Here is a 23,340-nt window from a genome sequence, read left to right as displayed (position 1 = left end):
GATCCAGCGGGGCTAGAACTCCATTCTGTAGACCAGCGTTACATCCAACTCAAAGATCTGCTTGCTTCTGCCTCTCTAGTGCTAGGATTAAAGCATAGACCACCACATCTGTCTCTTCTAAATTTTTTTAAAAACATTCCATACTAAGAACTTATAGGTTGGGCTAGAGAGATGGCTCAGAGGTTAAGAGCATTGCCTGTTCTTCCAAAGGTCCTGAGTTCAAATCCCAGCAACCACATGGTGGCTCACAACCATCTGTAATGAGGTCTGGTGCCCTCTTCTGGCCTGCAGGCATACACACAGACAGAATATTGTATACATAATAAATAAATAAATATTAAAAATAAAAAAAGAACTTATAGGTAGGGCTGGAGAGATGGCTCAGAGATTAAGAGCACTAACTGCTCTTCCAGAGGTCCTGAGTTCAATTCCCAGCAACCCCATGGTGGCTCACAACCATCTATAATGAGATCTGGTGCCCTCTTCAGGTATGTATGCAGACAGAACACTATACATAATGAATAAACAAATCTTTTTTTTTTTTTTTTTCGAGACAGGGTTTCTCTGTGGCTTTGGAGCCTGTCCTGGAACTAGCTCTTGTAGACCAGGCTGGTCTCAAACTCACAGAGATCCACCTGCCTCTGCCTCCAAGTGCTGGGATTAAAGGCGTGCGCCACCATCGCCCGGCTTTTTTTTTTTTTTTTTTTTTGGTTTTTCGAGACAGGGTTTCTCTGTGGTTTTGGAGCCTGTCCTGGAACTAGCTCTGTAGACCAGACTGGTCTCGAACTCACAGAGATCCGCCTGCCTCTGCCTCCCAAGTGCTAGGATTAAAGGTGTGCGCCACCACCGCCCGGCTATCTTTTTTTTTTTTTTAAATATTTCTTTATTATGTATACAATATTCTGTCTGCGTGTATGCCTGCAGGCCAGAAGAGAGCACCAGACACCATTACAGATGGTTGTGAGCCACCATGTGGTTGCTGGGAATTGAACTTAGGACCTTTGGAAGAGCAGGCAGTGCTCTTCTGAGCCATCTCTCCAGCCCCATGAATAAACAAATCTTAAAAAAAAAAAAAGGACTTATAGGTCGCATTTATTTAGTAACAAATTATCTGGTTGTTGGGTAAAAAATTCTGAAGACTTTCGTTTTGAACCAAAGAGCAGCTGTGTTGAGTGAACCACTTTATACTGCAGAACAGTATAAATACTACACAGACTTTTGTGCTAAAAACAAAATAAAAGAAAGTTTAAGCAAAAACCAAGCCAGGCACTTGGGAGACAGAGGTAGGCAGGCGGATCTCTGTGTGTTAACACTAGCATTTACAGAGTGAGTTCCAGGACAGCCAGGACTACTTAGTGAGACCCTGTCTCAAGAAAAAAAAAAATCAAAAATTTTAGACAATTAAGTATTTTAAATTTTCTGGTTAGCAGAGGTTTGATTTTTATAAGGAATAGGGTCTCTTATTAAAATCCTGACAGGCATGAGCTACATACTTTCTACTGAACCCAGAGCCCCAGAGTGTTGTAAGCACATTTATGAACAATGACGATTCCTGAAGCTTCCAGTACGATCCTCAATGCCAACAGTTACACACTCTTTGAACACTGAACCTGGATCCTGTACTAGGGAAGGCACTGAAACACTCTAGGGAAAAATTAGCCATGGAGACTTCATTGATGAATTCAGCAAATATTTATTGAAGCTTATATTTCCAGCTCTGGGAGGAGCCCAACAGACAGAACCTTTGCCCCAATAAGCTCACTCTCTAAAGAAGGGCTGCCCAGCTCTCAGGCAGTCACTGCCAGCCTTTAAGTCACCGTACAAGATTTCCTCTATCAGGGCAAATACAATTTTTTAAAATTTTATTAGTCAGGGAGTGGAGATGGACACACATCAGACCATCTGTGTCAAGACCCATACCAAGACTTTTAATACAAAATCATTTTGTACCTTGAATATGAATGTAATATAAATGTATTCCATATCCTTTTAAGTGTCACTAACTCATAATTATGGAGAAACACTGTCTTAACTAGATTTATGGCTTTGGTGTAATCAATATCTGTGAGCCCCAGGTTTATTTTCTTTTTCTTTTTTTTTTAATATTTATTTATTTATTATGTATACAATATTCTGTCTGCAGGCCAGAAGAGGGCACCAGACCTCATTATAGATGGTTGTGAGCCACCATGTGGTTGCTGGGATTTGAACTCAGGACCTTTGGAAGAATAGGCAATCCTCTTAACCACTGAGCCATCTCTCCAGCCCCCCAGGTTTATTTTCTGTAGAATGACAGGAAGGTTAAATTGTCAGAATTCCTTCGAGCCATCAAATTTCTTGTCATGATGATCTTAGGACTTAGGCCCTGTATTAATGAAGAACTGGGGAGTAAAGAAGAGAGATATGGAAACTGTTATATTAGTAGATGAAGAAAATATCTTGTGTTAATTATTAAGCCACAGGACAAGTTTTTAAATACCAGCAGACAGACGGGTTTATCAGTAATAAACCAGACTCGAGTGAATTGTAGACGGGGTAGGATATTGAGTAAGTTACTAGAATAACAATTAGTATCTGGCAAATCCAGGGTACATCCCAGTTATCAGGTGCAAGCTGTGATCCACAGCCTGGAGGACTGAAGGATCAGTGGAAGGGGTAGGTGAATTTTTTGGACTTGTCAGAAAGGGAGGACAGTGGATTATGGTGGTATATCTTCCATTGCCTGAGACTGAGATTAGTTCTAGGAGTGGAACTGAACCTTACAGTAGACGTAAGATACACACTGCAGCTTCAAGTCAGGAAGAGCTTAATCTGATTTTAGAACATTCTGGCCTTTCATAGTTAAGACGGGAACCTCCACAATAGTTAAGCAGTAATTAGTCTGTATTTGTTAACACATGACCTCCCTGCTGGGTGTTCTTTTCTCGTTTTTCTTGCTCAGTGTCCGAAGAACCCAAGTCATTGATGATGAGTCAGATTACTTTGCCAGTGACTCTAACCAGTGGCTGTCCAAAGTTGAGCGGGAAACCCTGAAGAAACGAGAGGAGGAGCTGAGAGAACTCCGACATGCCTCTCGACTCTCTAAAAAAGTCACCATTGACTTTGCAGGGCGGAAGATTGTAGAAGATGAAAATCCACTAGCTGAGTATCACAACAGGTAAGTGGGAGGCCTCTGGTGGCGTCTGAGAACAGGGACAGTCCAACCATGAAGGGTTTCCCTCTAAAGGATGTAGTGTTTTGTTTAGTTAAAAAAATAATGATGCTCTGGTATTGGTGGAAACACCTTCAAAAGATCCCAGCACTCGGGAGACAGGCAGGCGGATCTCTGTGAGTTCAAGTCCAGCCTGCTCTACAAGAGCTAGTTCCGGCTTCAAAACTACAGAGAAACCCTGTCTCGAAAAACCAAAGAAAGAAATAAAAATGGAGGGCCAGTAAGTTAGTTCAGCTTGTAAAGGCGTCTGCTCGCTAAGCCCGAAAACCTAAATTTGCTCTCTGGGACCTATATGGTAGAAAGAGGAAGCCAGCTCTGCAAGTTGTCCTCTCGTCTCTACACATGTGTGACACATGCATGCATACACATTCTCACACACAAAATAAAATTAAAAAATCGTGCTAATAATAATGGACTAGAAATATATCTCAGTTATAGAACATGTGTCTAGCATGCACAAGGCCATAGATCAACCCAGGTACTACACACACAAATAATTTCTTTTTTTTTTTTTTTTTTTTTCGGTTTTTCGAGACAGGGTTTCTCTGTGGTTTTGGAGCCTGTCCTGGAACTAGCTCTGTAGACCAGGCTGGTCTCGAACTCACAGAGATCCGCCTGCCTCTACCTCCCTAGTGCTGGGATTAAAGGCGTGCGCCAGCACCACCCGGCTTTTTTTTTTTTTTCACAAATAATTTCATAATGATGAAGTTCTGTATGGCAGCATATGCGTGAAATTGTGGCACTTGAGAAACTAAAGGCATACGATACATGGTCTGAGGCTAGCCTGGTCTGCATACTGAGTTCCATATCAATCTATCGTTGGCTATATGTTACTCTGATAAAATGAAGACCTAAAACAACAACAACAACCCCAAAAAAGTACAGTTATGGCAGTAGAATAAATCAGTGAGGCATGCAGAAATGATGACTTAGTTGGTAAAGTGCTTGATAAAGAAAAGGATCTGAGTTTGTTCCCTAGAACCTGCATAAAAAAACTGGGCATGATGGCACTCCTGTAATCCCAGAGCTGTGTAGGCAGAGACAGGAGGGACACCTTGAGCTCCCTAGCCAGTCAACCTAGTCAAATAGGCAGGTTCCAAGTTCATTGGGAGACCCTGTCTCAAAAAATAAAGTGGAGAGTAATTGAGGACAGCAGCCTACATTGACCTCATTACCAGGTGGGCACACACACATATATACACACAGAATATTTTGGTGAAATGTATGATCCAGAAAGAAACTAATATGTCTACTTTGTGGATTTGTGCTTGAGTGTATGCAGATATGTGTGTGAAGTTAATAATGACTAAAGTTAACATTGACTTGGAACGAGAGTGTAGCTCAATGATAGATTACTTGCCTAATATATGTCATACCATCATTTAGTCCTTAGCTATATGCACACAGAGAAATAATAATAAATAAATGATAATGGGGCTAGAGAGATGACTCAGAAGTTAAGAGCACGGGCTGTTCTTCCAAAGGTCCTGAGTTCAATTCCCAGCAACCACATGGTGGCTCATAGCCATCTGTAATGAGATCTGGTGCCCTCTTCTGGTATGTGTATATATAATAAATAAATTAATTTAAACAAATGAAAATGAAGCTAAGCTTAATTTTTTAAGCTGTAAGGTAAGGGTTTAATATATAATGTAGAGATGATTCATACCACTTTGGAAAAATTGTAGGTTAAATCTCTCCCAAACTACACTGTAATAGTAAGCTAAACTGAATCAGCGGATTTAGTGGGACATGATAGTAAACACTTGTAATCTCAGCACTCAGAATGTAGAATAGGAGGATCCCACCAGGCCAGCCCAGGATACATAGTAAAGCCTGTCACCAAAAGTAAAAATAGCTGGGTGGTGGTGGCGCATGCCTTTAATCCCAGTACTCAGGAGGCAGAGGCAGGTAGAGCTCTGTGAGTTTGAGGCCGGCCAGGTCTACAGAACTAATTCCAGGGCACTTAGGACTGTTATACAGAGAAACCCTGTCTTAAAAAGCCAAACAAACAAACAAAAAAAAAATAAATTTAAAAAGTAAGGATTGAGTGGTAATAGCACATACCTTTAATCCCAGGACGTGGATCTCTGAGTTTAGGACAACCAGGGTTACAGAAAGACCCTTTGTTGAAGAAGAAGAAGAAGAAAGCACACACACACACAATCTGTTTTATAAGTGTGTGTGTTGGCTTAACAAATTTGGTTGATTTTTTTAAAAATTGGGAGAGGCAATGAGATGAATTGGTAGAGCTAGTGAGATGGCTTAACTAGAAATGGCACTTGTCACTCAGGTGTGATAACCTGAGTTCAATCTCCAGAATCCAGAACCAATAGTGAAAGGAGAAAACTGAGTCCCAAAAGTTATCCTCTGACCTCTGCAAGTTGCCATGGCACGCGTGTCAACACTTTCACATATATATCATAGACACACACACACACATACCCAGAAATAAAATATAAAATTTGAAAATATTTGGTCTTGATGAAATGCAACAGTTTGCTCTTTTTTTCCTCTTTGAACTTTGAAATTAATACATTGGAAAAATGAATTTCCTCCCACTTTGAAATATGGTATATTAGCCGGGCGGTGGTGGCGCACGCCTTTAATCCCAGCACTCGGGAGGCAGAGGCAGGCGGATCTCTGTGAGTTCGAGACCAGCCTGGTCTACAAGAGCTAGTTCCAGGACAGGCTCCAAAACCACAGAGAAACCCTGTCTCGAAAAACCCAGGAAAAAAAAAATGAAATATGGTATATTAACCCTAGTGTAATTACTGGTTTTGAAAGTTATAAAGTTCTTCTCCAGCTCTTTAAGAAATCTCTCCATTGCCAGGTGGTGGTGTCATATGCCTTTAATTCCAGCACTAGGAAGGCATAAGCAGGTGAATCTTTGGGTTCAATGCCAATCTGGTCTACAGAGCAAATTTTGGAACAGCCAGGGCTGTACAGAGAAAACCTGTCTTGAAAAACAAAACGAAACCTCTTGCCGGGCGGTGGTGGCGCACGCCTTTAATCCTAGCACTCGGGAGGCAGAGGCAGGCGGAACTCTGTGAGTTCGAGACCAGCCTGGTCTACAAGAGCTAGTTTCAGGTCAGGCTCCAAAACCACAGAGAAACCCTGTCTTGAAAAACCACAAAAAAAAAAAAAAAAAACAACCTCTCCATCCTCAAGTTTTGTACTTTTAAAAAAAATTATTTTTATTTTTCAGTTGTATGCATTATGTGCACCGCATGCACACTTGGTGTCTGCAGAGGTCAGAAGAGGACATCTGATCCTCTATAACTGAGGTTACAGTTGTCAACTCCATGTAGGTGTTGGGAACCAACTCAGGTCATGTGTAATAGCAGAAAGTGCTCCTAACCTCTGTGCCATCTGTCAATCCCCTGCTGTTGTTTTGAGACTGAGTTTTACAAAGTAACTCAGCCTGACTTGGACCTTACTATGTAGCTCTGACTGGCTTCAAATTGATGTTGATTCTTTTGCTCAGCTTCCTAAGATTTCAGATGTGTAACACCATGCCCAGTTTTGGTTTTGTTGTTTATTTTGTTGGGTTTGGGGTGTTTTGTTAGTTTTTTTTTTTATTTTGTTCCGTTTGTTTGTGATAGAATCTCATGAAGTCTAGGCCACTTTCTTTGCCAAAATATCACTAGAATGATATCTAGGTACTTAATAATATTCTTTCCCCTTTGAAACCTCTTGAGCCGGGCTGTCGTAATCTACATCATTCTCAGCACCGCCTTCTTTCTTGCTCCTACTAGGATGGCCCAGTAAGCCTCATTTAAAGCATTCAGCTTTCAAATTTTCTCATCCCAAGTCACAAAGTCTTCTATATTCCTACAGCAAACAGTATAGTCAGACCTATCACAGCAACACCCCACTGCTGGTACCAACTTCTGTCTTAGTTACTGTTGTATTGTAAGACTTTAAGACAATTCTGAAGCCATTTTGACAATTCTGAATCCTCTCAGCCTCTGTGCCTTAGTGCTTCCCCTCCTCCCCTGGGAACCAAGGACCTAACAGCTACACTCGCACGCACTTAGTTCCTGAACAATTACCCATATACGTGTGTTTTGATTCGGTCGCCTGGGAAACGGGGTCAAAATGACCTCTTACGTCACCTGATCTGGCAACAGCTCTCCAGTCAATTATTGGTAATAGCAGCCAATCAAAATAGTCAAAGAACAACCCCCCTTGCTTCTGTGGCCCCTTTAAAAGTAGCCTGTGGCCGGGCGGTGGTGGCGCACGCCTTTAATCCCAGCACTTGGGAGGCAGAGGCAGGCGGATCTCTGTGAGTTCGAGACCAGCCTGGTCTACAGAGCTAGTTCCAGGACAGGCTCCAAAACCACAGAGAAACCCTGTCTCGAAAAACCAAAAAAAAAAAAAAAAAAAAAAGTAGCCTGTGCCATCTATTCGGGGTCCCTCGGCTTCCCGAATGCCGGGGGACCCTGTCATGACAGAATTAATAAAATCCTCATGCTTTTGCATCGGCTGTGGTGTATGAGATGGTCTCTGGGGGTGACTCCTCGGTGTTTGGACGCTAGAGTCCAACAGTATTGCTATGAAGAGGCACCATGACCAAGGCAACTCTCATAAAAGAAAGCATTTAACTGGGGGCTTGCTTACAGTTTCAGAGGTTTAGTTCATTATTATCATGGGGGGGCATGACCACATGTAGTTAGGCATGGTGCTGGAGCAATAGCTCAGAGCTTCATCCTGATTCACAGGCAGAGAGAGAGAGAAGGCCTCACATGGACTTTTGAAACTTCAAGATTAGACGAAGGTCAGATCTCCTAGAGAGTTGTTAGCCACTACATATAGTTAACACCAGGAAAAGGAGCCTGGGTTCTTTGGAAGAGCAGTCAGTCCCCTTAACTGCTAAGCCATTTCTCCAGCCCCATATAACAACTTTCTAGCAAATATATTTTTATTTGAATTCATGATTAAGCTCATTCTTTTCTATTAGTTGATGCTTTGTATTATGTGGTGCTTCAAAATTATCACCGTCACTCAAAAATGTTTGTTAAGCATTCAGCAGGCCTGTGGGATGCAGCAATAATAAGTAGGGCATGACAGTGGAATGGAATAAAAACCCTCTTCTCTGGTTCAGGTTATTGCTCCTTCCAGGGTTTGATCTCTTCTGATATATAGTTAGGTATATTATCTATTAAGCCACTGGACTGCAAAGGTATGATATCTTTTTGTTTTGTTTGTTTTGAGACAGGGTCTCACTATGTAGTCCTGACTGTCCTGGAACTCACTATGTAAAATAGGCAGTACCTGGACTCAAAGAGATCCATCTACCTCCACCTACTGAGTACTGGGATCAAAGTAGTAAGCCGCTATACCTGGAAAGGGTATGCTGGTGTGCTGTCTTTTTTTTTTTTTTTTTTTTTTTTTGGTTTTTTTTTTTTGGTTTTTCGAGACAGGGTTTCTCTGTGGCTTTGGAGCCTGTCCTGGAACTAGCTCTGTAGACCAAGCTGGTCTCGAACTCACAGAGATCCGCCTGCCTCTGCCTCCCGAGTGCTGGGATTAAAGGCGTGCGCCACCACGCCCGACCTGGTGTGCTGTCTTAAGAGCCAGAGTATTCCACAGTCTCTGTCCCTCTGCACCTCTCTCTGTCTGTCTCTCCTCTCATTCTGTCTCTCTGTGTGTGGTGATTATTCACACAGTAGATGTGAAGTTTTGCTATAAAACTTTAGAAAAAGAAGTAAGCAGTGTGTTGGACATGTAAGGGGTTTCTTTAAAACTTCTGAGCATTGGAAATAGAGAAATGTCTCAGTGAATAAGAGCCTGTGTTGTTGCAGAAGATCCAAGTTCAGTTTTCAGCACTCTATTTGGGTGGCTCACAACCACCTGTAACTCCAGCTCCAGGAAATCCAATGTGTTTGGTTTCACATGGCATTCACCAGTACATATTTACAGAGACACACAAATATATACACTGTTTCGGGGTTGTTTTGTTTGTTTGAGGCAGAGTCTCTTCTATGTAGTTTTGGCTGTCCTGAAACTTGCTATGTAGACCAGGCTGGTCTCAAACTCACAGAGCTCCACCTGCCTCTACCTCCCAAGTTCTGAGAATAAAGGTGTGAGCCACCACATCCAGCAATATATACATCTTTAAAAAAAAAAAAAACAGAAACAGACCCTTTTGTGTCTTGAAGCAAGGGTAGTGTTCAGATTAGCATGGAGGAGTAGAAAGGGGACTCCAGTAGGTAGAATAACTACGGTTCAGTTACTAGATGAGTTATTGTAGAATCCCCTTCTCTGGGCCAGGTTATTGCTAGGCATCTTTTCTAGTTTTGACATGTTGTTGATCATGTTAAATAGATGAATGAGTAATGTGCCCTACCTTTTTCCTTAGAATTCTTGGTACAAAGAGAAAGAAGGTAGAGTTGGAGGCAGGGAAGATTGTGCATTTTTACAAATAAAACTTTTATTTCCAAGTTATTACTACTAAAAGGTTGCATGTGGTAACTTTAGACACTCTTAGCATAAAAGATTACCAATTATTGTCTCCTTTTGGTTTATTACCTCAGACTAGATGAGACAATACAGGCCATTGCCAATGGAACTTTGAACCAGCCACTGATCACATTGAATAGATCCTCTGAAGAGCCTTTGGGAGTGTTGGTAAATCCCAACCTGTACCAAAGCCCTCCCCAGGTAAGTGAATGTTTTTTCTAACTGATAATGAGACAGTTTTGAACAATAGTTTGCCTTTCAAGTATATTTGTTTCATAGGCCTTTAGATACCAATTTCCTCTCAACATGTCCAATATTTTTCTAATTTTTCTCAAAACATTTCTGATAAGATTATCTGTATTATCTTCTGAATATTATCATTTAAATGTTTTTATGGAGTCTGATGTATTTTTATTTGTTTCTAGGTATAGTATATTCAACTGTGTATGTATATTTGCATGTGTAGGACTGATGTGTATATGCATCCCATGTGTGTATATGGATGTGGAAGTCAGAAGCTGACATTAGGTACTTTGCTCTGTCACTTCTCACTCTACATCTTGAGGCAGTACATAATGAATGTGGGAGTATAGCCAGTATAGCTCAGTAATAGAATGCTTAGCTGTACATGAGGTCCTGAGTTTAATCTCTAGCACCTGGGTAAGGGAAAAGGATTTTGGAGCCATTGATCTTCTTGCTTTGAAAGAAGCATTAACCATCCTTCTTTACTGCCACAGCCTGCTAGTCTCCTTCAATTTGCATGAACCCTCTAATTGAATTATCTGTAATTCTCTGTCCCCCTTTTAAGGTGAGAACCTTGTTTTTTAGGGCACAAGTTGTTCATTTCAGAGTAATAGAATTTTTCATACACTCATTAGTCAGACAGCATCTGCTTAGCCTTAAGAATTATGGATGAAAATGTTGAAACCACCTTGGAAAAATATCAAGAATTAGACATAGATTGTTAATAAGTTTAAGTGGAAATAATCACAACTTTTTGTCTTGTTGTTATATATTTCCTAGAAGAAGGTATAATTGTAGTGACTTCAACATTGTATTTATTCTTTAAATTGGGACCTTGTGAACTAGATAGTGGTTCAGCAGATAAAGGTACTTGGCTCCAAGCCTGAGGACTTGAGAACACCTACTTTCATAGGTTGTTTAATGACTTCTACATAGGTGCTGTGGCATGCATGCCCCACTCCATCCCCAAAATGCATGAATAAAATGTAATTTGAAAAAAAAAACACCTAAAGAAGCAATAATTGGGTGTGGTGATTCTTCCTTTAGTCTTAGCACTTGGGCTAGCAGATCTCTGTGTTCAAGGCCAGCCTGCTCTGTATAGTATGTTCCTGGTCAGGTGGGGTGATATAGTGAGAGGCTGACTTTGAACACAACGAAATGATGCCACATTGTCGCCATGTTTACCTAAGAATTTAGAACATTTCCATACTTTTTGTTCTTGTTTTAGAAATGAGATAAATTTTTCTTTAAAAAAAACAAAAAAAGGCCGGGCAGTGGTGGTGCACGCCTTTAATCCCAGCACTCAGGAGGCAGAGGCAGGTGGATCTCTGTGAATTCAAGACCAGCCTGGTCTACAAGAGCTAGTTCCAGGACAGGCTCCAAAACCACAGAGAAACCCTGTCTGGAAAAACCAAAAAAAAAAAAAAAAAAAAAGCTCCGTGAGCAATGGCACAAACCTGTCGTCCCAGCATTTGCGAGATGGCAACAAGAGAATCAGGAATTCAAGGTCATTCTTTGCCACATATCAAGTTCAAGGCAAGCCTAAAGAAAGAAAAAAAAAGTGATACTCATATGATTCCTTTTTACCAGCATTCATCACTTTGGTTCATCTTCCCTAAGTTCCTCCCTTCTCAGCAAAACTCTGTTTCTGTTTTGTGTGTTCTTTCCTATGCAGTGGGTAGACAACACTGGCTCAGTCCCACAGAAGACTTCACTCTCAGCAGGAATGAGACTAGAGCACAGTTTACATCAGCACCAGCTGCGAATCCAGGACCAGGAATTCCAGGAAGGCTTTGATGGTGGCTGGTGCCTCTCTATGCATCAGCCCTGGGCCTCTCTGCTTGTCAGAGGGATTAAAAGGTAAAAATTACAAATCATAACTTTTCCATAAAATTGAAAGTCAAAGCCTTTGAGTGATATTTATTTGATTTAGAAGTATGGATTTATGCTCCTTGGTACCTGTCTATTGATGACTTATAATATTGTTCAATGCATGTAAATATAAACAGTGCTACATATGGTGACACAGCTCAGCAGTGGTGGCTCACGCCTTTAATTCCAGAACTCAGGAGGCAGAAGCAGGATCTCTATGAGTTCAAGGCCAGCCTGGTCTACAAGTTCTAGGACAGCCAAGGCTACGCAGAGAAACAAAAACAAACAACAAAACAAAACAACAAAAGTATGGTGACACAGAACTGTAATCAAAGTACAGAGAGGCAGAGACAGGAGGATTATGAGTTGTAGTCTAGCCTATTGTGCATTAGCAAGACTTAGTTCAACAAAGAGCTGGAAAGATGGCTTGGTTGGCAAAGGCACTTGCTATACAAGCCTGATAGCATGTGTTCAATAGGCGAGAGCTAACTCCTAAAAGTTGTCCTCTAACCTTCACCCCTGCGCCATGACTGTGTTTCTTTGTGCTCGCATACACACATTAAACACAATAATAACAAAATACAATTAACCTTTTTTTATTTTATTATTATTATTTTATGTTCACTGGTGTGAGGGTCAGATACCCTGAAACTGGGGTTACAGACAGTTGTGAGCTGCCATGTGGGTGTTGGGAATTGAACTCAGGACCTCTGAAAGAGCAGCCAGTGCTTTTAACTGCTGAGCCATCTCTCCAGCCCAACAAAATACAATTAAAAATGCACAAGCGTATATAAAAACTTGCTTGGGGCTAGAGAGAGGTGGTTCAGCAGTTAAGAGCACTTCTCGCCCTTGTAGAGCACCTGGGTTTAGTTCCCAGCACCCACATTGTGGCTTACAACTATAACTCCTAGTATTAGGAGATCCAGTGCCCTCTCTGGCCTCTGCAGGTACCAGGCACATATACATAATGTAGCCAAAACACACATACAGTAAAATATATCTTAAAAAATTGTTGGTGGGCCGGGCGGTGGTGGCCGCACGCCTTTAATCCCAGCACTCGGGGGGGGCAGAGGCAGGCGGATCTCTGGTAGTTCGAGGCCAGCCTGTTCTACAAGAGCTAGTTCCAGGACAGGCACCGAAGCTACAGAGAAACCCTGTCTCGAAAAACCAAAAAAAAAAAAAAAAATTGTTGGTGGTAGGTTTGTTGGACCCTAGCGCCCAGTCACCGAGGAGGAGGAGTCGCCCCAAGAGACCATCTCTCATATCATAGCTGATGTAAAAGCATGAGGATTTTATTAATTCTGTCACGACGGGGTCTTTTTTTTTTTTTTTTTTTTTTTTTTTTTTTTTTTTTCCGAGACAGGGTTTCTCCGCAGCTTTGGAGCCTGTCCTGGAACTAGCTCTTGTAGTCCAGTCTGGCCTTGAACTCCCAGAGATCCGCCTGCCTCTGCCTCCAAGTGCTGGGATTAAAGGCGTGCGCCACCACCGCCCAGCCATGACAGGGTCTTCCAGCAGTCGGGAGGCTAGAAGACCCTGGATGTCTGGTACAGGCTATTTTTAAAGGGAAAAACCACAGAAAGAAGGGGTGTCTGGGGATTGTTCTTTAACTATTATGATTGGCTTATTCAAAAGGGCTATTACCAATAATTGGCTGGAGAGTGGTTGCCAGATCAGATGAGGTAAAGGGACTCTTCTGAGGGTCACTTTGCCCCTTCCCAGGGACTAAGTCAAAACATCAGTAACTGAGTCAACACCTAAGGGTTATCTTGCCCCTATTCAGGGAGATGGAAAGTTCCCAACATCTCAGTAACATGGGCATGCTTAGCTGCTATGTCCTTGGTTCCCAGGGGAGGAGGGGAAGTACTGAGAGTTGTCAGAAATGGCTTCAGAATTGTCTTAAAGTTCTACAGGCTCTTTGTTTTTTTTTTTTTTTTTTTTTCGGTTTATTGTTTGGTTTTTAAGGCTCATTTTGTTATTTTAATTAATTTTTAAATTTTTAATATTTATTTATTTTTGGCTGAGTGGCTTTAAAATAACAAATGGAAGTGTGGGGACCATGCCTATAATCTCGGTCATTCAAGAGTCTGTGGCAGATGGATGATGAATCTGAGGAGGGCAACCCAGTGATACCCTATCTCAGAATGAACAGTAGAACCAGGGCCTGGGGTCTATATTAGTGATAGTATGACTGGCTAATGTGCATAAGGCCCTGGATTAACCTTTAGTACTGCAGAAGAGGAAAAGAGAAGAGCTAAAGATGCTTACAGAGAAGCTAGAATACCAGTGTTTTCATCTTTAGAAGAAAGTCTATTGGAAAACCCAAACTCAGAGATCCACACCTGCCTCTTCCTCCCAAGTGCTAGGATTAAAGGCATGTACTGGCACCAGCTAGTATATTGTGTTTCTTCTTAATTCATATTTAAACTTTGCTTTTTTTCATTTGTGTACATGTAAATATAAGACTAAATGAAGAAAGATAGCTAGAAAGAGGTCATGCATATCTCACTCCCTAGAAACAGTTACTAGCTATTAGCTGCTGTAAGTGCTTTGAATGCTTTTTTTTCTTTTCTTTTTTTTTTTTTCTTTTTCTTTCTTTTGACGTGGTTTCTCAATGGAGCCTTTGTTGTCCTGGAATTTACTACTGTGTAGACCAGACTGGCCTCAAACTTGAATTCCCGGGCCTACTTCTGCCTCTTGAGTGCTGGGATTAAAGGGATTAGTGGGATGGGCCACCATGCCAGGCCTGTAATATTTATTTACATTGTGTTTTCCTATGTGAATCAAGACTTAGTAAGACCTTATTATATAATTTGCTTGGGGTTTTTTGTTTGTTTGTTGATTTTTCAAGACAGGGTTTCTCTGAGTAACAGCCCTAGGTGTCCTGGAACTCGCTCTGTAGACCAGGCTGGCCTCAAACTCACAGTGATCTCCCTGCGTCTGCCTCCTGAGTGCTGGGATTAAAGGTTTGCGCCCCCACCACCCATTTGGGTTTTTTTATTTCATTTATCATTAATACTACATGTTCATTTTTCCTTTTATCTTCTAAAATTTTATATGCTGGTAATGTCTCTATATATATACATATACAAATACATATAACTGATATATACATACACACATACATATATATATTATATATAATATTATATATAATAATATATATATTAGTATATACCTTTTAAAATAGAATTTTAGTTTCTAAAGGAGTAGCTGTGAAACCCAGGCTAGTACTTTGCAGGCAAAGGTAAGCTAGATTTCTCTGAATTACAAAAGTAGGTTTTCTTTTAAAAAAAAAAAAAATTATTTATTTATTATATATACAATATTCTGTCTACATGTGTGCCTGAAGGCCAGAAGAGGGCAACAGACCTTATTACAGATGGTTGTGAGCCATCATGTGGTTGCTGGGAATTGAACTCAGGACCTTTGGAAGAGCAGGTAATGCTCTTAACCGTTGAGCCATCTCTCCAGCCCAACTTCAGGTTTTCAAAGTGTTCATGCCCTCTACTGTTGATGCTTCAGTTGTTTACATATTTATAAACAGTCATTTGTACAGATTTTGCCGCTGTCACTCCTCCTTTATTTACTGAGGTACCTAAAGCACCTTCCTCCACTGGGAGTCGTGCCTTCTTGCTTTGGCTTTGTTACTTGACAAGTTAGACCATGTGTGCAGTGCTGTTAGCACCCAGAAACATGACAGCTTCTCTTCTAGGACAGCCAAGCCCTCAGATGTCTATTCTCATTCACTTCCTGTTGGCTTTCTTTCTTTTCCAAAGTAGGAGACGGACAGCACACACTCCTCAGCTTCGGGAGTCAGAATGCTTTCTTTTCTCCCCCCGTTTGGTTCTGTGTTGTTCATCTTTTCTCGCTCAGAACAGGATGAACAGCATCTCTCACACAATCACTGGCCCACTAACCCTCTGGGAGTCCGTGGGTGCTTCTTTCACACTTGTGGGACCATTTTCCTAGCAACTATTGAGATTATTTGGCCAGTGGGAAAGCATACATTTGTTCATTCCCCGTAATGATGACTCACAGTGTGTCTGGCACTCTTGTAATTCATATAAATTAGAAAACTAAGAATATGAAAAATTCATAACCCTACTTCCTGTTTTAAGAATGATATTGGGACCAGGTGGTGGTGGTGCACACCTTTAATCCCAGCACTCAGGAAGCAGATGCAGGTAGATCTCAATGAGTCCGAGGCCAGTCTGGTATACCGAGCTAGTTCCAGGACAGCCAAAGCTGTTACACGGAGAAACCCTATCTTGAAAAACCAACCCCTACCTCCCCAAGAAAGAATGAGATTGGGGTAAAGGTGTTTGTTACCAAGCCTAACTGAATTTGATCCCCATAACTCAAATGGTAGAAGAAGAAAACCAGCTTCTAGAAGTTGTCCTCTGACCTCCATTTGTACATGTACACATACATATATGTACATAGATAGATAGATAGATAGATAGATAGATAGATAGATAGATAGATAGATAGATAGATAAGTGTCTTTACAAATTAAAAAAAAAAGAGGGCTGTAGAGATGGTTCAGTGGTTAAGAGTCCTGCTGTACTTCTAGAGGACCCAGAACAAATGTCAGATGGCTCAGAACCCTCTGTTGGATCTGATCTTTTTTGGGTCTCTGAGGACATAATGTGGCATATACACATATAGACATATGGACATACACATAAGTGTTTAGGGTCTCACTAGAAATCTGCCTGACCAGGAATTAACTATGTAGACCAGGCTGGCCTCATACTCACAGAGCTCCATCTGCTTCTGTCTCTTGAGTGCTAGGATTAATGGTGTGAGCCACCACACCTGGCCCCTGACAATATAAGTTTGATCCCCAGAACGCATATAATGGAAGGAGAGAACTAACTCCTCCAAGTTGTCCTCTAGCCTCCATAAAAATGCCATGTCTCATATGTGCCCTCCCTACAAATAAATAAATGTAATAACTTATTATTATAAACTTTGTGTTATAAAAATTCGAAGACAAGGCCAGTGGTGGTGGCGGCGCACGCCTTTAATCCCAGCACTCGGGAGGCAGAGGCAGGCCTATCTCTGTGAGTTCGAGGCCAGCCTGGTCTACAAGAGCTAGTTCCAGGACAGGCTCCAAAACTACAGAGCAACTCTGTCTTGAAAAACAAACAAACAAAAGATCCCAAAACAAGTAACAGTTCCAGATCTGAATTACCGAGATCAGGTGACAGGTAAGAGTTGAGAGAAATGACTGGTGGTGATGGTAGGACAGGTTAGCTGGCAGAGTTCAGTTCAACTTCATGGGAAAGATATTATGGGAGAAATATTGCTCACAAAATTATCTCTCTTGGGGCTGGAGAGACAGCTCAGAGGTTAAGAGCACTGGATGCTCTTCCAGAGGTCCAGAGTTCAATTCCCAGCACCCACATGGTGGCTCACAACTGTCTGTATTGAGATCTGGTGCATTTTTCTGACATAAAGGTGTACATGCAGGCAGAACACTGTAAACGTAATAAATAAATTTTTAAAAATTTCTCTTGATGTGATACCTTCTTTGGAACTCTTGGTGAAATAGAATAATTTGCTGTAGTATTTGCTGTATATTATGGGCTCTTCAAGAAAACTAGAATTAGAGCCTTCCCATTAAATTTGTATTTATTTAAGGGTGGAGGGCAGATCCTGGTATACACCTCACAGAGGAAGACTTTGGATTGCAGCTACAGGCAAAAGACCTTCCCCTCAAGAGGTCTCAGAACTCCAGGCTACCTATCGTCTTCTTCGTGGAAAAGGTAACAGCTGCATATGTATGCTCGGTTTTCAGTCTTCCTTTGTCCTGAATGCTTATCTTCTATATCCTTTTTCCTTTGGCTTTTTCTTGTGTTAAAGAGACTTAAGACCTCACATTTGTCTATTAGTTTGATTTGTAGACTGGGTATCTCAGCAGAGCCCAGCTGCCCTGGAACTCATCATATATTTAGGCTAATTCAAACTCAAGGCAGTTGCTTACCTCAGCCCCCCAAACAGTAGGATAAGAGGGATGAGCCTGCACACTCAGCTTATTAGTGTGTTGAGTTATAAGTCACAAATGGCTGTTCAAAGCATGTAGGGAAACCCTGTCTCAAAGAAAAGAAAAAAAATTTACATTTATTCTTCTGTTTGTTTTATCATACTTTTATGGTTTTCTTTTCCTCATCACATATAACTGCTTTTCTTTCTTTCTAAAATATTGTACCTCCTGTTCTAGTTTTGTTTCTTTGGCTGTGATAAAATTCTGTAACCCGAAGCAACTTAGAGGAGGAAGGGTTTAAGGGTTTGCTTTGCTTTAGCTCATAATCCCAGATTTCAGTCCATTAATGTAGGAAGCCACAGTGGCAGGAGCTTGAAGCAGATTCTGTCCTCATAGCCACAATGAAGGACAGACAGCCACATCTCAGCTGGCTTGTACTTAGTTACCCTTCTCCACGCTCACATAGTTCAGGACTCTTCTTAGAGAATAATGCTATTGGCAGTGGGCTGGGTCTTCCTACCCAACGCTGACAGTCTCTCATTGAGACTCTTTCTACATGATTGTCAGTTATGTGGAGTTGAAATTTATTTATTTTATTTTATTTTTATTTTTTGGTTTTTCGAGACAAGGTTTCTCTGTGGTTTTGGAGCCTGTCCTGGAACTAACTAGCTCTTGTAGACCAGGCTGGTCTCGAACTCACAGAGATCTGCCTGCCTCTTCCTCCCGAGTGCTGGGATTAAAGGCATGCGCCACCACCGCCTGGCGTGGAGTTGAAATTTAAAGCTAGCCATCCCACCACCAAATTTTAATCCAATCCAACTGTGAGTACATTATAATTAATTTGATTGGTATTAACCTATAGAGTCCTTGAACCTTGATGGTATATAGAAGATTTTTCTAAAACAAAAGCTTCCAACTTTAGCACATGAATAGTAAGCAAAGCTAGTCACTCGTTGGACTTTTGCTAAAATATAAGCAGTTGTGCCATATAAAAAACTTCACTGTTTGACTTTGCCTCTACAAATAGATGATGGAAAAATTTATGTTCAGAATTGAAAGCATATTCCTGAGTTCCAGGGTCACAAAAGAGGAAAGTCATCCTCTCCTTTTGTTGTCTTCCATTCAGATGTGGAATTTCCAAATGATTATCCATCAGGTTGTCTTCTGGGCTGTGTGGACCTAATTGATTGCTTATCCCAGAAACAATTTCAGGAGCAGGTGAGTGTTGAGTTCTTCTTGTGGGCAGGCACTTGCTTACTGTCATGACAGTTCTAGATCCTCTTAACAGGCTGTTCTGAAGGCAGTAAGGTGCTAGCAATCAAGACAGAAGAAGAAAGGTCTCTCGCCTTGAGAGACTTGTGGCACAACTTAGGCTGGCTTCAAATTCATGGTCCTACTTTCTCTGCCTCCAAAGCATCTGTTGTATCATGTCCTGGTTTGTTTTGTTTTGTGCCCTATCCCAGACTGAACTGGAACTTACATAGAGCCCTTGCACTTGTGATTATCCTCTTGCCTCTGCTTCTGGAGTCCTGAGATTATAAGCATGCAATCACCACTCCCAGCTCCAGGAGAATGTTTTTGTAAATGTACATTGGAGAGAGACTAGGAATAGGTCAGAAATAGAAGCACTTAGAGATGGCTTAGTTTTCAGTGTATGGGGAAGTAGCAGACCTACATTTCTGAAAAACAGTTGTCATTACAGTCCAGGGAAGGAAGTGTAAGGTCTTCATCCTTTCTTTAAGCTTCGTTTTTTAGGTTGGGCCAGATGACACACACCTTTATCCCAGCACTTGGGAGGCAGAGGCATCTGGAGGCCAGCCTGGTCTCTATAGTAAGTTCCAGACCAGCCCAGGTTACAGAGTGAGTGAGGATGTTTGTCAAAAAAAAAAAAAAAAAAAAAAAAGCAAAGCTAAAATTTCTTTTAATGAAGAAACTCTAAAATACCACTTTTCATTTGATTGGATGGTGGATGTGGATTAATGTATTTTGTCGTATCCTGAAGCATTTCTTCCAGACCATTAAACTCATGATAGGCAAATGTGCTTGAACGTGGTTTGGTTTGTGCCATGTTGGGGTGTGTGTGTACAAGTGAACATACATATGTGTTTAATTTTTAAAATCTCTATAAACATTAAATTGACATGATTCAAACACATTTGAACAGTACGGGGCACCAAAGAACTGTAACTTCATTGGGAAATTCCTCAAATGTAGAGTTTGGGTTCAGACTGGCAAGATGACCAAATCTAAGCAGAAAGTCTTACAGTGTTGTTTTCCTGTCCTTTGAGCAGTTAATTTAAGCATTTGTGCTTCTAACACTGTGCATAAGAAAATGTACTTCAGGGGCTGGAGAGATGGCTCAGAGGTTAAGAGCATTGCCTGCTCTTCCAAAGGTTCTGAGTTCAATTCCCAGCAACCACATGGTGGTTCACAACCATCTGTAATGGGGTCTGGTGCCCTCTTCTGGTCTGCAGACGTACACACAGACAGAATATTGTATACATAATAAATAAATAAATAAGTAAATAAATAAATAAATAATTTTTTTTAAAAAAAATATTTATTTATTACGTATACAATATATTGTGTCTGTATATGCCTGCAGGCCAGAAGAGGGCACCAGACCTCATTACAGATGGTTGTGAGCCACCATGTGGTTGCTGGGAATTGAACTCAGGACCTTTGGAAGAGCAGGCAATGCTCTTAACCACTAAGCCATCTCTCCAGCCCCTAAATAAATAATTTTAACAAAAAAAAAAAAAGAAAAAAAAAGAAAGTGTACTTCATGCTGGGTGGTGGTGGTGCTGCACAACTTTAATCCCAGCATTTGTGAGGCAGAGGCAGATAGGGCTGTTACACAGAGAAACCCTGTCTCAGCCTCCCTCCCCCCACAAAAAAGAAAATGTGCTTCAATTTAGCTTTCCCTCAGTAAATTCCTTTTTTGTTTGTTTGTTTGTTTTTTGTTTTTTTGAGACAGGGTTTCTCTGCGCAACAGTCTTGACTGTCTTGGAACTCAATTTGTAGACCAAGCTGGCCTCAAACTCATAGAGATCCACCTGCCTCTGCCTCCCAAGTGCTGGGATTAAACGTGTGTGCCACCACCATCACCCAGCTAAATTTATTTTTCCAAATGCTTGCCTTCTTTTTTTTTTCTGGCTGTGCCGTATGAACCCAGGGCTTTATGCATTCTAGTCAATTACTCTAACATTAAGCTATATCGCAGATCCCAAATGTTTTCTTCCTTCCTTCCTTCCTTCCTTCCTTCCTTCCTTCCTTCCTTCCTTCCTTCCTTCCTTCCTTCCTGTCTGTCTTTCTTTCTTTTTTTTTTTTTTGGTTTTTGGTTTTTCGAGACAGGGTTTCTCTGTGGTTTTGGAGCCTGTCCTGGAACTAGCTCTGTAGACCAGGCTGGTCTCGAACTCACAGAGATCCGCCTGCCTCTGCCTCCCGAGTGCTGGGATTAAAGGCGTGCGCCACCACCGCCCGGCTTTTTTTTTTTTTTTTCAAAAGAGCATCTCACTATGTAGCTCTGGCTGTTCTGGAACTCACTCTGTAGACCAAGCTGGCCTCAAACTCACAGAAACCTGCCTGCCTTATCCTCCCAAGTGCTGGGATTAAAGGCATGTGCCACCACTGCCTGGTGTGTATGGGTATCTTGCCTGTATGTCTGTGCACCACGTACAGGCAGTGCCCACAGAAACCAGAAGAGGGCACCGGATCCAGAGATCCAAACTGCAATTGGAGCTACAGTTTTGAGCTGCCAGGCAGGTGCATCCAGTGTTCTTTTTTTTGTGTGTGTGTTTGTTTGTTTTTTGAGACAGGGTTTCTCTGTGTAACAGCCCTAGTTGTCCTTTAACTAGCTCTGTAGACTGGGCCAGCCTCGAACTCAGAGATCTGCCTGCTCTGAATCCCGAGTGCTAGGATTAAATGTGTGCACTGCCACTGCCCAGCATCATCCAGTGTTCTTAACCATCTCTCCAGCACCCTCAAGATCTGGGATTAATTGATGGCCACCACCATACATATCCTGGCTTTCATTTTCATTTGCTTGTTTTGTTTTCTTCTCTCCTTTTCTCTCCTCTCTTCACTCCTTTAGACAGAGTCTCATATGTTGGGAGTACCACCAAACTCTGCTATGTCTGCTGTCTTTTTTTTTTTTGAACGTGGGTCTTCCATAGCCTGAACTGGCCTCAAACTCCATTTGTAGGTGTAGATTATCTGATCCTCCTGCCTCAGCCTCCCAGGTGATGTTGTTATAGGCATGACCCCAATGATTTTCTTAGGGTTGCCTACTTTGTCTCTTCTGTTTACTTCTATGTCCACTGCATGCATTCAGGTGTGATATTTGACTCCCGTTCTTTTGCTCTGCCCCTAGTATATAATCTAGACGCAGACAAGGCATAGGACCATGAAGGCTTTCATCTCCATGCTCTGGTACCTGTACTTTTGCTTCTTTTCCACCTATATTTGTTTTAATGTCATGCCCCTCCCTTTCTGCTATGAAAATAAATATATTAGTTTCTTTTCTCTTTGTTATAATACAATACCTGACAGGAGCAACCCTAAAGGAGAGAAGATGAATTTTGGGTCGTGGTTTCAGAGGACACAGTGGGAAAGGCATGGCAAGTAATGTCCAGTTCTTGGTGATGGAAATTTGTACCTGCTGCTTCTCACAGCTTGGCAGATCATCAAGCAGAGAGAGAAGGACCACAATTAGAGCTATAACCCTCAAAGGCCACCCTTTAGTGAGCCGTCTCTACCATCCAGGACCCTACAACTTCCCAAAATTGTACCAGCACAGCCAGGGAACCACATGCCCAAGCACATAAGCCTGGAGGGGACATTTTAAAATTCAAATCATAACATTGAAAACTATCATCTTAAAATGTCAGGTATTGCTATCATTAGAGATCTAGTTAACAAATTTTGTTTTCCCGAGGATACTCTTTCTTCAGGTCAGCAGATGCCGCTCCCTGAGCTTGGATTTATTGTGTGTTATGTACTGGAATTGCTGAGGACATATGTAGGAATGCCAGAATCCTCCCACATGTGCCATGATGGAGATCCTGGCAACTCTCCTTATGAATTATCCTTGGGTATGCTGTGAATTTATACCAAAATGCTAGGAGTTGGTAGATTTCATTGAACATTGAAATTTCATACCCCTTTCTTGTGGTCATCAGCTTTTCTGTGGTTTTCTCCTTTACTTTCTGTGTTTGAGAATATCATATGAATATTGTTCAGAGTAGATAATAGTCTAATTTTGTTTGCTTGTTTTTTTTAAATTAATTAATTAATTTTTTTAAAAAAACTTATCTTTTCTCATTTTATATACCAATCCCAGTTCCCACACCCTTTCCTCCCCTCCACTCCTTCCTCCTTCCCCTCACTCCCATCCACCCATCCAGTCTAGCATATTACTTTGAGGCAGAACTAAGGCCCTCCCCACTGTATCTAGGTTGACAAAGGTATCCCTCCAAAGAAAATGAGTTTCAAAGAGCCAGTACAAGCCGTGCTGATAAATCCTAGTCTCACTGCCAGTGGCCCACAGTTTGCCCCAGCCATG

General features: G+C 41.5%; 1 protein-coding gene across 3 annotated transcripts in view; it reads left to right on the top strand.

The window, feature by feature from the left end:
* Positions 1-23,340, top strand: part of Trip4 (thyroid hormone receptor interactor 4) — a 65,292-nt gene that overhangs the window by 17,903 nt on the left and 24,049 nt on the right. For all 3 annotated transcript variants that reach the window (XM_057767521.1, XM_057767520.1, XM_057767522.1), the window contains 5 exons: positions 2,942-3,157; positions 9,748-9,874; positions 11,592-11,776; positions 17,435-17,559; positions 18,904-18,995. In XM_057767521.1, the coding sequence (XP_057623504.1) occupies positions 2,942-3,157; positions 9,748-9,874; positions 11,592-11,776; positions 17,435-17,559; positions 18,904-18,995 (745 nt within the window). The remainder of the gene's footprint in view (positions 1-2,941; positions 3,158-9,747; positions 9,875-11,591; positions 11,777-17,434; positions 17,560-18,903; positions 18,996-23,340) is intronic.

This window comes from Chionomys nivalis, chromosome 4, assembly GCF_950005125.1.
Source record: "Chionomys nivalis chromosome 4, mChiNiv1.1, whole genome shotgun sequence".
Lineage (NCBI taxonomy): Eukaryota > Metazoa > Chordata > Mammalia > Rodentia > Cricetidae > Chionomys > Chionomys nivalis.
This window is presented reverse-complemented; position numbering and strand designations above follow the sequence as displayed.